Source organism: Anolis carolinensis, chromosome 1 (genome assembly GCF_035594765.1).
Source record: "Anolis carolinensis isolate JA03-04 chromosome 1, rAnoCar3.1.pri, whole genome shotgun sequence".
NCBI classification, from domain to species: Eukaryota; Metazoa; Chordata; class Lepidosauria; order Squamata; family Dactyloidae; genus Anolis; species Anolis carolinensis.
The window spans coordinates 137,234,154-137,248,815 of NC_085841.1; the positions used below are offsets into that span (position 1 = coordinate 137,234,154).

The 14,662-nt window shown below is 42.5% G+C and overlaps 1 protein-coding gene across 3 annotated transcripts in view; it reads right to left on the minus strand.

Moving 5' to 3' along the window:
- Nucleotides 1-14,662, minus strand: part of csmd1 (CUB and Sushi multiple domains 1) — a 1,478,446-nt gene that overhangs the window by 661,994 nt on the left and 801,790 nt on the right. For all 3 annotated transcript variants that reach the window (XM_062969106.1, XM_062969107.1, XM_062969109.1), the window contains exon 5: nucleotides 92-299. In XM_062969106.1, coding sequence (XP_062825176.1) covers nucleotides 92-299 — 208 coding nt within the window. The remainder of the gene's footprint in view (nucleotides 1-91; nucleotides 300-14,662) is intronic.

Below are 14,662 nucleotides of genomic sequence, written 5' to 3' on the forward strand. Positions count from 1 at the left end.
AGGTCCACAACTCTGAACACTAAATATGACATATCATTCCAGAGACTTCTAGAAACATAAAATGAGGCCACTCCCCAGTGTAATGACTTACCATATTGATGGTGCTTCTGTCCCACTGATCTCTAAGAAATCATAGCCTTCTTCTAATTGGAAGTCTGTAAAAATCAGAGCTATAGTATCTCCAGGTTCAGCTAGAATGGTCCATGTGCAATCAGCATTATTATCATACTCTGAAGGAAAGTGAGGACTTGAAATAATTCCACTTGTCCCACGGAGAGTTCCTCCACAAGCACCTTCAGCTGACAGAGAGAGAAACAGATACAGTGAGTCACACTAACAAACAATATTGCAATCATTTTGGGTATTGTATTCTGTAGCAAAGGGCAATATGTCACATCACTCTATGCAACTATATTCTCCTTGACAAATATCAACATTTATCATGTTTTCAAGTGTGTGGGGCATGCTTTTCAACCTTTTCTTCTATAAATACAGATGATCTAAAAAAAAGTTAAGGACCCTATTGCAATGCATAACATTATGATTCTACTTTGACTGCCATGGCTGCATCATGAGGAATGCTGCACTAGCTGGATGAGGCACAAAACTCTCTGGATGAGATATCTAAATACCTCCTGCCTAAACTGCAAATCACAAAATTCCAAATTGAAGTGGAATTCTGATTGTGTAGTGCAATACAGATTTAAGACAGGAGTATCAAATGCCTGTTGAGTCTTTAAATACAACTTACAATTTTAGAAGGGTTGCAATGCTGGGGCCAGTTGTTAGGGGCAAACAATGTAGGGTCATGCCATTTATATCCTGCTACTGAACTTTCTGGGGGGCCCTGGTAGCACAGTGTGTTAAAGCACTGAGCTGCTGAACTTGCAGACCAAAAGGTCCCAGGTTCAAATCCCGGGAGCGGAATGAGCGCCCGCTGTTAGCCCCAGCTCCTGCCAACCAAGGAGTTCGAAAACATGCAAATGTGAGTAGATCAATAGGTACCGCTCTGGCAGGAAGGTAACGGCGCTCCATGCAGTCATGCTGGCCACGTGACCTAGGAGCTGTCTATAGACAACGCCGGCTCTTCAGCTTAGAAATGGAGATGAGCACCAACCCCCAGAGTCAAACATGACTGGACTTAACGACAGGGGAAACCTTTACCTTTACTATACAAAATCTGACAAGAATTCTGGCACAGGGATTCTACCATCTAATGAAGTTGTATACAGTACAACTTCAATTAAGGGATTAGGTACTGGTGCTGTGAAGAGGCAATACTCATAGCTCCTGATCAAAGGCATGACAGAGGAATCAATTGCTGAAGGCACAGTCTGAAGGAAGGGAGAATGCTCTCCTTTGTACAGACAGATGACAGATTATGGATAGAGATGTACCTCCTTGTCAGATCAACACCACATTAAGGAAGAGCAAGAAGGAGCATGCTACTCCCATTCCCAATTTTCCTCCTCCTCCACATGTCAAGGGTTATTTTTAAAGGGAGTTTTTCATATCCATGGTGAAGTGTGACAAAAAAGAGGATGTGGTTGTAGCATGTCCATTCTTGATCACAATGGATTTATAGTACTTCTTAAACAATTCATGACATAATAATAATAATAATAATAATAATAATAATAATAATAATAACAATAATAATAACAACAATAATAATAACAACAATAATAATAACAACAATAATAATAATATCAAAAAATCAGCTGATGACCCAAAATGCAGACTGTGCAAGGAAACTGACAAAACCATTGATCATATCCTCAGGTGCTGTAAGAAAATCGCACAGACAGACAACAGAGGCACAACTATGTGGCCCAAATGATTCATTGGAACTTATGCCTCAACTACCACCTCCCAGCAGCAAAGAACTGGTGGGATCACAAACCTGAAAAAGTATTGTAAAACGAGCACACAAAGATATTGTGGGACTTCCGAATCCAGACTGACAAAGTTCTGGAACACAACACACCAGACATCACAGTTGTGGAAAAGAAAAAGGTTTGGATCATTGATGTTGCCATCCCAGGTGACAGTCGCATTGACGAAAAACAACAGGAAAAACTCAGCCGCTATCAGGACCTCAAGATTGAACTTCAAAGACTCTGGCAGAAACCAGTGCAGGTGGTCCCAGTGGTGATCGGCACATTGGGTGCTGTGCCAAAAGATCTCAGCCGGCATTTGGAAACAATAGACATTGACAAAATCACGATCTGCCAACTGCAAAAGGCCACCCTACTGGGATCTGCACGCATCATCCGAAAATACATCACACAGTCCTAGACACTTGGGAAGTGTTTGACTTGTGATTTTGTGAAACGAAATCCAGCATATCTATCTTGTTTGCTGTGTCATACAATAATAATAATAATAATAATAATAATAATAATAATAATAATAATAATAATAATAATTTATTTCTTATATCCCGCCTCCATCTCCCCAAGGGGACTCGGGGTGGCTCACATGGGGCAAAGCCCTAAAAACAACAATTAACATATGCATAAAACAGTACAAGTTACAAAATTAAAATACATAGTAAGAAGCAAAGAATTTTAAAACTTAAAATAAACAGAAGACTTATCAGTTAGACGGGGGAAGGGCTGTTTAGGGTTACATGGGAGGGGCAGACTTGTGAATAGTAAAACCAAAGTTGGGGTAAAGTGATAGGAACTGATGAGGTGACTCTATGGTGAAAGTGCAGTTAAATTATTCGAAAGCACGTTTAAACAGCCATGTTTTCAAACTTTTTTTCGGAATGTGGTTAGGGTGGGTGCTATTCTGATCTCCCTGTGGAGAGAGTTCCAGAGTCAAGGGGCCACCACCAGGAAGGCCCTCTCCCTCGTCCCCACCAGCTGCATTTCAGATGGTGGCAGGAGAGAAAGGAGGGCCTCCCTGGATGATCTGAGGGCTTGCGCTGATTTATAGGGAGAAACGCAGTCACGAAGATAGGCAGAACCCAAACCATTTAGGGTTTTGTAGGTCAAGACCTGCACTTTGAATTGGGACTGGAAACTTATTGGCAGCTAGTGGAGCTGCTTCCAGAGAGGCATAGTATGCTCCCTGTAACTAGCTCCTGTTAACAATCTGGCTGCCAGCCTTTGTACCAGTTGTATTTTCCAGGCCATCTTCAAAGGCCTGGAGTGCAACATAGAGTGCATTGCAGTAATCCAGTCTTGATGTAACCAATGTGTGGACCACCATGGCCAAGTCATTGCAGTTGGTGCACAAGTTTAAATTGTGCAAATGCCCTCCCAGCCACCACCAACACCTAAGTATCAAGCGTCAGTGCTGAGTACAGGATGACCCCCAGACTGCAGACCTGTATCTTCAGGGGGAGTGCGACCCCGTCGAGCACAGGTTGCCACCCTATACCCCGATCTGACCTACGGCTGACCTGGAGGACCTCTGTCTTGTCAGGATTAAGCTTCAGCTTGTTAGCCCTCATCCAGCCCATCACAGCAGCCAGACACTGGTTCAGGACACGGGGGGCTTCCTTGGAGTCAGGTGGAAAAGAGTAGTAGAGTTGAGTGTCATCTCCATAGAGATAGCACCAAACTCCAAAACCCCGGATGACCTCGCCCAGCAGTTTCATTTAGATGTTGAAGAGCATAGGAGATAGAGGTCAGGGGGCTGAGCAGGTGTCCCCTAGCTTCACCGACTTGGTGCGACCCTCCAAAAAGGAGCAGAGCCACTGCAATGCAGTGCCCCCAAGACCCATTCCAGAGAGCCATCCCAAAAGGATACCATGGTCAATGGTATCGAAAGCCGCTGGGATATCTAAGAGAACCAACAGGGATATACTCCCCCTGTTGAGTTCTCTATGGAGATCATCAACCAAGGCGACCAAAGCTGTCTCCGTGCCATGACCAGGTCTGAAGCCAGACTGCGATGGATCTAGATTTTTAGTTTCATACAGAAATCCCTAAAGCTGAGAGGACACCACCCTCTCCAGAACCTTGCCCAAAAAGAGGAGGTTATAGATAGGTTGGTAGTTGTTAAATACCGAAGAGTCCAGGGATACCTTTTTCAGAATAGGCTTTACAGTTGCCTTTTGAAGGCTAGTTGGAACTTGTCCCTGGACCACTGAGGTATTTATAATCCTCACGAACCAATCTACTAATCTCCTGCTGGCAAGTTTGATCAGCCAGGATGGGCAAGGGTCTAGTGTTGTAGTTAGGCCAAGGGGCAGTAATGGTTCTATGGGTGAAACAGCTAGAAGGAGAAAAAGGTCTCATAGAGAGCAGGTGCTTGATGAAGAACAACAAGTAAAGCGGGTCCGGGAAATACTTATGGCTCCTTCAGAGGATGAGACGTTTTATGGGTTTTCTAGTGATGAGGAGTCCATACTAGATGATGATTTCACAGAGAGTAGAGGAACTAAAAGGTCTACTCGAGAGCAGGAGTCGGATGAGGAAAGAGAAAGGAAAAACATCCGGGATATACTCACTGCTCCCATGGATGAGGAGACTTTTGAGGGATTCTCTGGGAATGACGGGTCTGGGAGTGAGATGGAGAATGTTGACTGGACTCAAGTTAATGTGGACGATGAGCCAGCCCATGGGGCTGCATCAGGGGATTGGCAAGCCTCTCAAAGTTCTGGGACATGGGGAGATCTAAGTCTTGAACAGAGATGGAGGGGCTGGAAGGATGGGAGGCAAGGTCCACTAACAAGATCAAGATCAGCTATGATTGATGAGGAAAGGGCGGAGGTCTCATCAGCATCGGACTCCAACGAGTAAGTTAAAAGTAGAGTTTGGAGAACTATTGCCTTGCAGAAGGCAAGGTGTTGTTTTGGGGACATTGCTTTGTCGCTGCCTGTTCTCCTTGGGTCCTGGCTGTACAGCTTCCTGATAATCCGGTTTGAATCCTGCTTCGGTGTTCCTGGCTTCTGACTCCTGACAACAACGTTCCAGTTTGGCATTTGTTTTGGCGTTTCTGAGCCAGCATTTCCAGTTCGGCGTTTGCCTTGGCGTTTCTGCTCCAGCATTTCCAGTTCGGCGTTTGCCTTGGCATTTCTGATCCAGCGTTTCCAGTTTGGCGTTTGCCTTGGCATTTCTGCTACAGCGTTTCCAGTTCAGCGTTTGCCTTGGCGTTTCTGCTTCAGTGCTTCCAGTTTGGCGTTTGCCTTGGCATTTCTGTTCCAGCGTTTTCAGTTCGGCGTTTGCGTTGGCGTCCCTGTTTTGGTGTCCTTGCTTTGGCGTCCCTGCTTTGGTGCTCCTACTTCGGCTCTTCTGGCTTCTGAACCTGGTCTGGCTCCTGACCTTCGTCTGTGCTTGCTCCTGGCTTGGCATCTCCAGTTTTCTCCCTTTGGTCTTTGAAACTCAGCCTGGCCTCGACTACAATTCTGCTTGCTACCTTTTGGGAGCGTTTTGCTCTTTTCCAGCCCTTTGTGCCACAGCATTGAGTGGGGTCAGTTCTGGTAACGTTTCTGTTACATTTGATGCGGATTATCAAGCCAGACAATCCGGTTTATCCTTTTGTTCTTACTTTTGACTTCTTTTGAACTAAGACACTTACTTTTGAAGAGAAACACTGTAGGTAAGTGTTTCTGAGTTTAAAATATCATTTAATAAACATTTAGAACTTTCCTTTACGTGTATGGCTTTTTAAGAGGCGGCTGTGTCACGACATCTAGAGCACAAGTGGTCGCCCTCACAGCCCCAAGGGTCCTGTCAATGTCCTCAGGCTGGACAAGCTGAAATGAATCCATTAAAACTGGACAGACAGGTGCATTCATTACATCATTTGGCTCTGCCTCAAAGTTGGCGTCTAAGTCAGAACATATCTGAGTGACTTTATCCGCAAGATGATGCGCGAACACGCCACATCGAGTTGGCGGTTGGATGGGAATCCCCTCCCCCTCAGAGGATGAAGAAGCTCCCCGACCACCCAAAACAACTCAGCAGATCTACTAGTTGCGGATGCAATGCAGGCAGCCAGGAAAGTCTTCCTGGCTGCTTTCATTGCCATGTAATAGGCCTTCAATGCGGCTCTAGCCCTTGTTCAGTCAGGTATTTTCCAAGTCTTCTGCCAATAGCACTCTAGCCCACGTCTCTTCTGCTTCATCAGCACCAGATCCCAGGTGAACCAGGGTGCTGACCTGACTCTGCAGAACAAGAGTGGACATTCAGGGGTGATTGTGTCTACTGCCCTGGACACCTCCGAGTTATAGAGGTTGACCAAGATATCGACAGAATCATCTGGAACCATGACAGGACAATCCCCAAGAGACATCAGGAATCCATTTGGATCCATAAGTCTCTTGGGGTTGATCATCTTATTAGGTCCACCACCCCTGGAAGTTAGAGCTGATCAGATGGTGGTCGGTCCATGGCAAAGGAACAATTTTTAGTTCCTCCATACCAATGTTTTCCTTGTCCGCATTGAAAACTAGGTCTAAGTTGTGTCCAGCATCATGGGTGGGACCAGATATCAATTGGGACAGCCCCTTGGTTGTCATGGCAGCCATGAAGTCCTGAGACACCACACACACGGTAGTCTCAGCATAGATTTCTCTCTCCATTCTCCCTTCCTTCCTTACTTTCTTTCTTTCTTTCATTCATTTTGTTTCTCCCTTTCCTTTTCTCCTACATTCCTTCCTTCCCAGGGTGGGCAGGTAGTGGCAGCAAGGGAAAGGAGTGCATAGGTGAGGGAAGGGGACAAGCGAAAAGAGCATGCAGGCAGTGTGTATAGGGACTGGGACAAGTGGTGGTGAGGGAAAAGAGCATGTGGCAGGAGGATAGCTGGGGCAAGTGGCTGGGAGGAAAAGGGGTGTATGTGGCGGCAGTATGGGGATGGGAGTAGTGCTCAGAAGGCATCACCAATGGCTTGTGCAGGCTGCATGCGGTCCACATACCATATGTTGTACAGGCATGATCTAGATGCATTTCAGTATGGTTTCAGGCTAGTGTATAGAATAGAGAATGGTTTGGTTATCTTAATCAAGGACTGGACATAGAAAGCGCATTATTTGGCTAGACTTCTCAGGAGCAATCAATATCAGCCATGGTATCTTTACTGGAGTGGGATTTGACAGCACTGTTTTATAGTTAGATCTATTTCTTTCTGAAGAGGAAAAGCCAATAGGTGATAATGAGAAACTAACGTTCAATCGCTTGGCCATGAGTCTGCATGGGTGCCTTGGGGCTCAGTTCTGTCCTCTGTTCAATCGCTTGGCCATGAGTCTGCATGGTGCCTTGGGGCTCAGTTCTGTCCTCTGTTTACATATATGTAAAACCACTGAGAAAGGTTGTCTGGAATTAGGAAGCATGCTGATGCTACCTAGCTCTGTTATTCAAATCTGTTCAAAACCAGTGCTTCTCATCTGCAATGGAATAAATGAGAATGAAAAAAAAAAAAAAAACACCTTAAACTTATTCAGATTTGACTGAGGTGAACCTGGACAGTCGAAAGGTAGATAAGAAAACAGGATATTGGCTTATGGTAATAGAGTTACACCTCCTTTGAAGACATAGGTACACTGCTTGATCATGGATTCAGTCATGAGCCTCAAAGCTTAGGTTCCCATGGTGGCCAATGGAACAGCTTCACATTGTGACAACTTTGTGACAACTTGAAGCTTCTGATCTTGCTTCAGTGATGCATGCCCCTATTAAATTCAAATGTCTTATCACAATAGCTCCACCTATCATTACTCTTTTACTGGGCATAATTCAGTGTTCTAGTTATGATCTATAAAATCATATGTAGCTTGGGTTCTTAACAATCTTGTGCTTTACTATTGACCACATCAGACGGGCCAAAATTTGACAGCATACAATGGTTATTCATTTTTGCTATGGAGCTTGCAGGCTGCCATCCCATGACGTACAGCTACTTCTGGTGGGGCTCCGTAGTGACAACATGAAAGGCTTCCCTTGTTACATTGAAAAAAAAGGGGGAAAGCCATGTGGCAGACATCCCCCCCCCATGGGATGGGATTAGGGTTAAGTTGGGTGATGCAGAGCATGGGATGATGGGATGCTGGATTCACCATGATCCATGATGATTATGATGGCAAATGTGATCAGGTCCTATGTGTCTACCCAGATTTTGATATCTTCATGGGAGGCCATTCTCTTTATCCCATTTTTATTTATTTATTTCGTGTCAAAAGCATTGCATAACAAATACATGTAAAAATGATGAAAAAAATAGAGGAAATCACAAACAACTAAATAGTTTTAGACCAGAAACGGGCAACAGCAACCGCATTGTCCGTAGCTTTAAACAACTCCTCCTCCGTGCATGAGGCAGGACATTGTGGGCAAGCATACATATGCGGAGTTGTTTGTTCTGCTCCACAGTCACACAAGGTGGAGGATTCCTCCAGGTAGTGCCACCTCTGCCCACTCCACTTCTGAGTCTGTTCAGGGACTTCCAAGTTGCCCATTCTTGGTTTGCCCCTGGAGGAAGACCCTCATGGGGGGTCATCCAGTTAGAATTGCCAGGTTTAGCTGCCCAGAGGGACACCCTTGCTGCTGCTGGAGGAACATCAAGAGGAGTGGTGGTTCTCATGAAGCCCTTCCTTGATTTGAGTCTACTGGGAGGAGGCTGATAGTCATGCAGTGGGTGGCTTTCACAATGTTCAACCTTATTTCTCTCACAGTTAGCAGCAACTTCCCATCGCACGTTAGGAGGGGCAATGCCAGCTAGCTTGTAGAGTTTATCAACAGGTGTAGGTTTAAGGCATCCCGTGATTATTCTGCATGTTTCGTTTAGTGCTATGTCCACCTGCTTTGCATGGGCAGACTTGTGCCAGACAGGACAGGCATACTCAGCAGTTGAGGAAGACAAGGCCAAGGCTGATGTTCTTATTACTTGTGGGTCTGCACCCCATGAGCTGCCAGTCAGTTTCCACAGGATGTTGTTGTGTGCAGCTACTTTGTGCTTGGTGTTCATGCAGTGTTTCCTATATGTTAGTGTTCGATCTAAGGTGACACCAAGATATTTAGGATGGAAACAGTGTTCGAGCTCTTGGCCTTCCCAAGTAACTTTCAGTTTCCTGTTGGCTTCATGGTTACGTAGGTGGAAAGCACACACTTGTGTCTTGGAAGGGTTGGGCTTCAGGTGGTTCTCTTTGTAGTAGCTGGAGAGGTCTGTCAAGGCATTAGTGAGTTGGTTTTCAACTGTTTCAAAATCTTTCACTTGTATTGTAAGGCCAAGGTCATCAGCATGCATAAAGCTCTTTGTGAGTGGTGGTAGTGGCTGATCGTTTGTGAAGATGTTAAATAAGGTCGGTGCAAGAACGCTGCCTTGGGGTAAACCATTCTTTTGCCTCCTCCATCTGCTTTTCCGGCCCTGAAACTCCACATAGAAGCTGCAGTTTTCTAGGAGGGTCTGGACAGTTTTTGTAAAGTCAAAGTCCCGGGTGATATGGTAGACTTTATGCAGCATTTTTCTATGTTGCACCGTGTCATAGGCTGCCGTAAGGTCCACTCTTTATCCCATCATACTGGTTATACCTCATTGGAAAATAAGAGAGGATCTTTTAGACAGTACTTGAAGAAAGGATTTTAAATAAATGGCTATATGGTTTGTATTTGACATGGGAGTAAGCTTCTAAATTACATTTAATTCTATTGGCAGTGGAATAATACTTTACCTTTTGCATGCATTAATGATGAGAACCTTCAGTATGCGGCATCTTAGGGAATAACTGAGAGAACTAAGTTGGTAGTAAGAGCTTTCATCCACAATGCATTGGTTTTCAAATTTAAGCCTTTTCAGTCATTCTCATTTTTGTGTGGGTATGTTGTCTTTGCCAAAACTGCTTCAAGCAGTGGGAAGTCATGGATTTCCAAGGTGAATTGTGTGCCATTTTGAGGGAATATAGATGGATAAAGTGGGCAACTCCAGCTGGTCAATTTCATTCCTTTCAACCAGCTAGAAGCTGTATCAACTGCTACCTTCTGAAATTGAGCAGCAAATCACATTGTCAAGATTTTTGCAGCAAAGCTTAAAGAATGACTAAAATAAACATTTCTCCTTGCTGGTTTTAAACAAGTTTGCCAGTGAGTTCATGGAGTAACATGCCCTCGCACTGGATCCATTGGAAATATTTAGAATAGTTTCATACACAGTTGTCACTTTGCAATGTAAAATGCTCAACCATCCTTATCATCCTTATCCTCATCATCCTTATCCTCATCAAATGGCTTACTAAACAGAGATCAGAGAAAAGGTTTAGCCTGCTCCTGGTGTTTCTTGCTTACTACATGCAATTGATAAATACCCCACATGAGACAGTATTCATATGATTTTCCTCTTACTGTCTAGATTTATGCTGGCTAGAAAAAGCTGATAACTGCTAGGGATTGTGAAGCTGCCTTGCACATCCATAGGACCTTGAAGCAATATATATTTTTATGCCTGGAGTCATGGAACCTCATGGTCCCCAGATGGCAAAGCTGAACTATGAATCATTTGCCATCAGAAGAGTTGGTGCAATTTCTTTCCTTGATCCGCAAACACACCGAATTCACAACTCTACTATTACAACATTAGCATTCAAGTGAAAACAATGCCAACCTCTTGGATCTTAAGCCATTTTATCAAATTGACAACATTTCAAACGCAGCATAATTTTGGTATCCCCATTCTGACAACAACTTAGGCTATTTAGTGAAAGACCTTATTCACAGGGCAATTTATACTGGCATTTTTGTTACTTCTTAAACCCTTCCTGCAAATGCTTTCCTATACATTCCATCATGTCAAATAGGTAGTATCTATCCAACAAACTTATAAAAAGGATGTGAGAAGCATGGGGGCAAAGGTGAGTGATGGAAGGATTTAATGAAAATATCCTCCATCCCTTTGTTGTTGTTGTTTGTTTGTTTATATTATTTTCTGTATCTGTGAATTGTTGTAAGCCTCCCCAAGTCCCTTTGGGGAGAGGGGGGAAGAGTATAATAAAGAGTATAAATAAAGATGATGATGATGATGATGATGATTCACTGGCACTCTCTTCTTGATCTCAGCCCTTTCCGTAAACAGGAAGAGACCTCAGCTTGTGCAAGGCAATAGGCATACTTTGTGGTCTGTACAAAGAAGCAGAACAGTTTGCCGATTTAGAAACAAACAGATAAGTAAGAAAAACACTGTTGAGCCCCTATTTTCAATGTTTGTCAGCCAATGTAATATTCTGTCAGTTCTGTTGTATAGCATCCTCAGCTCTTTGGGGATGACACAAGGTTAAGTCTGTTAAAAGGAAGTGAAACCTTTATAAGAATATAGGAGAAATTAAAGAGCATAGTTGTACATATTTTCCTCTAAGAACACAGAAGAAACCTGATGGGATACTCCAAAATATCAAATCTAGCTGTGCTCAATGTAAATCAATAAGTACTATCAAATGACGGGATCTCGGTTTATGTGCAGATCTGCAGTTATCAAGATAGTCTTTCTGTACCATTCCAAAGCAAAGCTGACATTGCCTTAAAATCCCTCTGCCTCAAAACAATTCATCATCTTTTTTCTTGTTTTTCTTTTGCTACAAGCAACAGCTCACTGAGATGATGTGGCAAGGCCAAACAAACCTTTTCATGTTGTTTACCTTTTCCATTTCTCTGTACATTGTGTATGCACAGTTTCTCTTCTTTTACAGGTTATTCCTTGGCCATGGTGTTATTTGGGAGAGGGGAGGGAGAGAGGGAATTAAACTTCTAAATCTCAATCCATCAAAAACCATCCAACAAAGGAAGCTCACAGTCTACTGTACCATATTGTCTGAAACTGCTTTCAACTAATTCATTTGATGATGAGAATTCAAGTGACTGATGTGCCTTTTAAGTTTCAAACACTTCAGTTTATGTTATCTTCTGTTCCGGAAAAAGGAAAGAACTTGACAAATGACAAGCCAATACTTCAATGCACAAAACTAATATGGAGATACTGAATTCCACTAAGGTCAACATCAATGCAAGATTTGGACTAAATCATAACTGACCTTGGAACTTGAAGAGGCATTTTCTAATATTTTTTGCCTTATTACTGTTTTAACACTGTCATTCACTTAAAAAGCAGAGTATCCACTCTGGTTTAACAATAAAATGTAGGAGAAGTGACACACAGTAGGTAGCGAATATAATGCTACATAGGATTGAGATATCTACCTCAAGTTTGTCCTCCAACAATATCAGAATAGTTGAAATCTCCCATTACTGCTATATCTCTCCTTTCTTAATTAACTATTTCAACCCTATGCTATTTTTGCATGCCTTTACCCATAATTTTGTTTTTGCGTTGATTTGTTATTTTAACAATGTCAAATATATTTTAAAAGGACTTGGCATCCTGGTGGCTAGTCCCAACTAGAATAGACCCATTTAAGCAATTAATAAATGTTGACTCCATACACAGATTAAATCTAATGGAGTCAACTCTAATCAGATGAGTCTTCCTTCCCTGGTTTACACTGCTATGGTATTCTTTAGCCATAAACATACAGTGAATGAAGAGGTACACTTTTCTTAATTTCTTTATGAAACAGCCCAGTCCACGTGTTGTCGAAGTCTTTCATGGCTGCAATCACTGGTTTGTTGTGCATTTTCCGGGCTGTATGGCCATGTTCCAGAATTTATTTTATTTATTTATTTACATCATTTATATTCCGCCCTTCTCACCCCGAAGGGGACTCAGGGCGGATCACATTACACATATTAGGCAAACATTCAATGCCTTTTTAACACAGGACAAAGACAAACAAACATAGCTCCGAGCGGGCCTCGAACTTATGACCTCCTGGTCAGTGACTCATTGCTCTCCCGTCTGCGCCACAGCCCATGTGCAAAGACCAGACATGAATCAATCAGGGGCAGTTAATACCTCAGAACAAAGTATTCTCCCAGGCAAGAATGAAGCTTGCAAGGCCATTAATGCTAATCAAGGTGATTAATTCCAACATTCACACTGGCCTCCAACAGACGAGAGTTCTTTCTCCCACCCTGAATCTTCCACAGATATATAAACCTCCCTTGCTTAGTTTTCCAGTATACCTCACAACCTCTGAGGATGCCTGCCATAGATGTGGACGAAATGTCAGGAGAGACTGCTTCTGGAAAATCCATGTTTCTTAAGACTAAAATGCAGGTTTCAAACTTAGAGCAAAATTTGGAAGTTAAGAAAAATACTCAACCATAATTATTACACCCAGTAAACATCTAGCTGAAGCTGTGCAATCACCACCATCTATTTCTCCAATGAACAATTCTGTGAGATCTTGAAGGTATGGCATGGACAACAGTGCGGACTCTTTCACTATATGAGCTCCCAAACTACCCTTCTTATGGTATCTATTGGAATAAGACACTGGAGAAATAGGTGGTTCTAGAAAGAGTCAATTTCAGGCAAATTGTATGTGTAGGATGCAGCTGCTGCTGGCAGTGACATGCAAGTACAGTAGCACTCTGGGGCTGCCTCATGTTGCTGATCACCCCACCATTCTTTCATTCTTCTGAGGAGGTCTGGATAATCTCTGTGTAAGCATCAAAACCATCAAACAGTTCCTGCAGCCACCAATTATATTAGCATTTTGATACAATTATTTCCTGGCCTCGGGTTTTTACAATATTGCACAAGTATCCAAATGTTCTATTGAGTTCTTGGCATGACAGAAGTACCTCTTCTGCAAATATACTAAACTGATTGCCTAGACTGACATTGGTTAAGTGTAAAATAAGAACTTAATGTATATCCTTTTCCCCCAATCTATCACATAGTACCGAGTTTTGTAAAAGGTCTAGAATAAACCTAATTCTTATCGGTATGAATATTTGTCAAATTTGATCTGCTATTCCTAAAATTTGAGTTCACTGAAGAAAAGGTTGGAGTTTTAAATGACAGAAAGAGCAGAGCAATAATAGAAAATCTACTTAATTTCAGTGTATTTGTACGTGTGCACGTATACTTATCAGTATCCAACATGGCTCTGAGCTCACATGGCACAACACAAGTCTCAGCCATTCCTAACAGTGGTGAAGGCAAATCAAATTAAATATGTTTTATTGATTAGCCTATCGGCCGTATCAAAACATTTGACAAACACATTTAGCACATACAACATACAACCCACATTACAACCAAACGTTAAAATAAACAAGTTGTTAACAAGGGGTCAAGATTCTGAACCAGATCAAATATTTGCATCTCCCCTACAATTTACACCAATTAACTCCAAATATGCAGTTCTCAGCTGAGTTGCTTTAAATATAAAAGGGGCCATTTTGTATGTTGTTTTAGCATTCTGGCTGGTAAAAAAAGTCATTTTAATATAAGGATCCCAGTGTGTCTTTTGTACAATGTATGGCCTGAGGTATTGGTTTCTCTTTCTTATACAAATTACAACTAAACAGTACATGAGTGATACAAAATTGTTCATTATATGGAACTTGGTTAAACTTTCCATGTTTGACCATTGTATCCAGCTGTTCAAATCTAGTTCTAGAAAATACCCTCCTGAGGTGTTAAGGCATTTCTGTTCTTTAGATATTGGGCTGTTTGAAAAGTATGTTTTAAATGACTTAGCCATTTCAATGAGCTGGTTTTACTGAGTGTAGCAATGTCTTTCTGAGCTTCTAGATCTAATATTCGTTGTGAAACAATTTTTGGATCTAGTTCTTTTAGGAGATTTGGATTTAGGGTC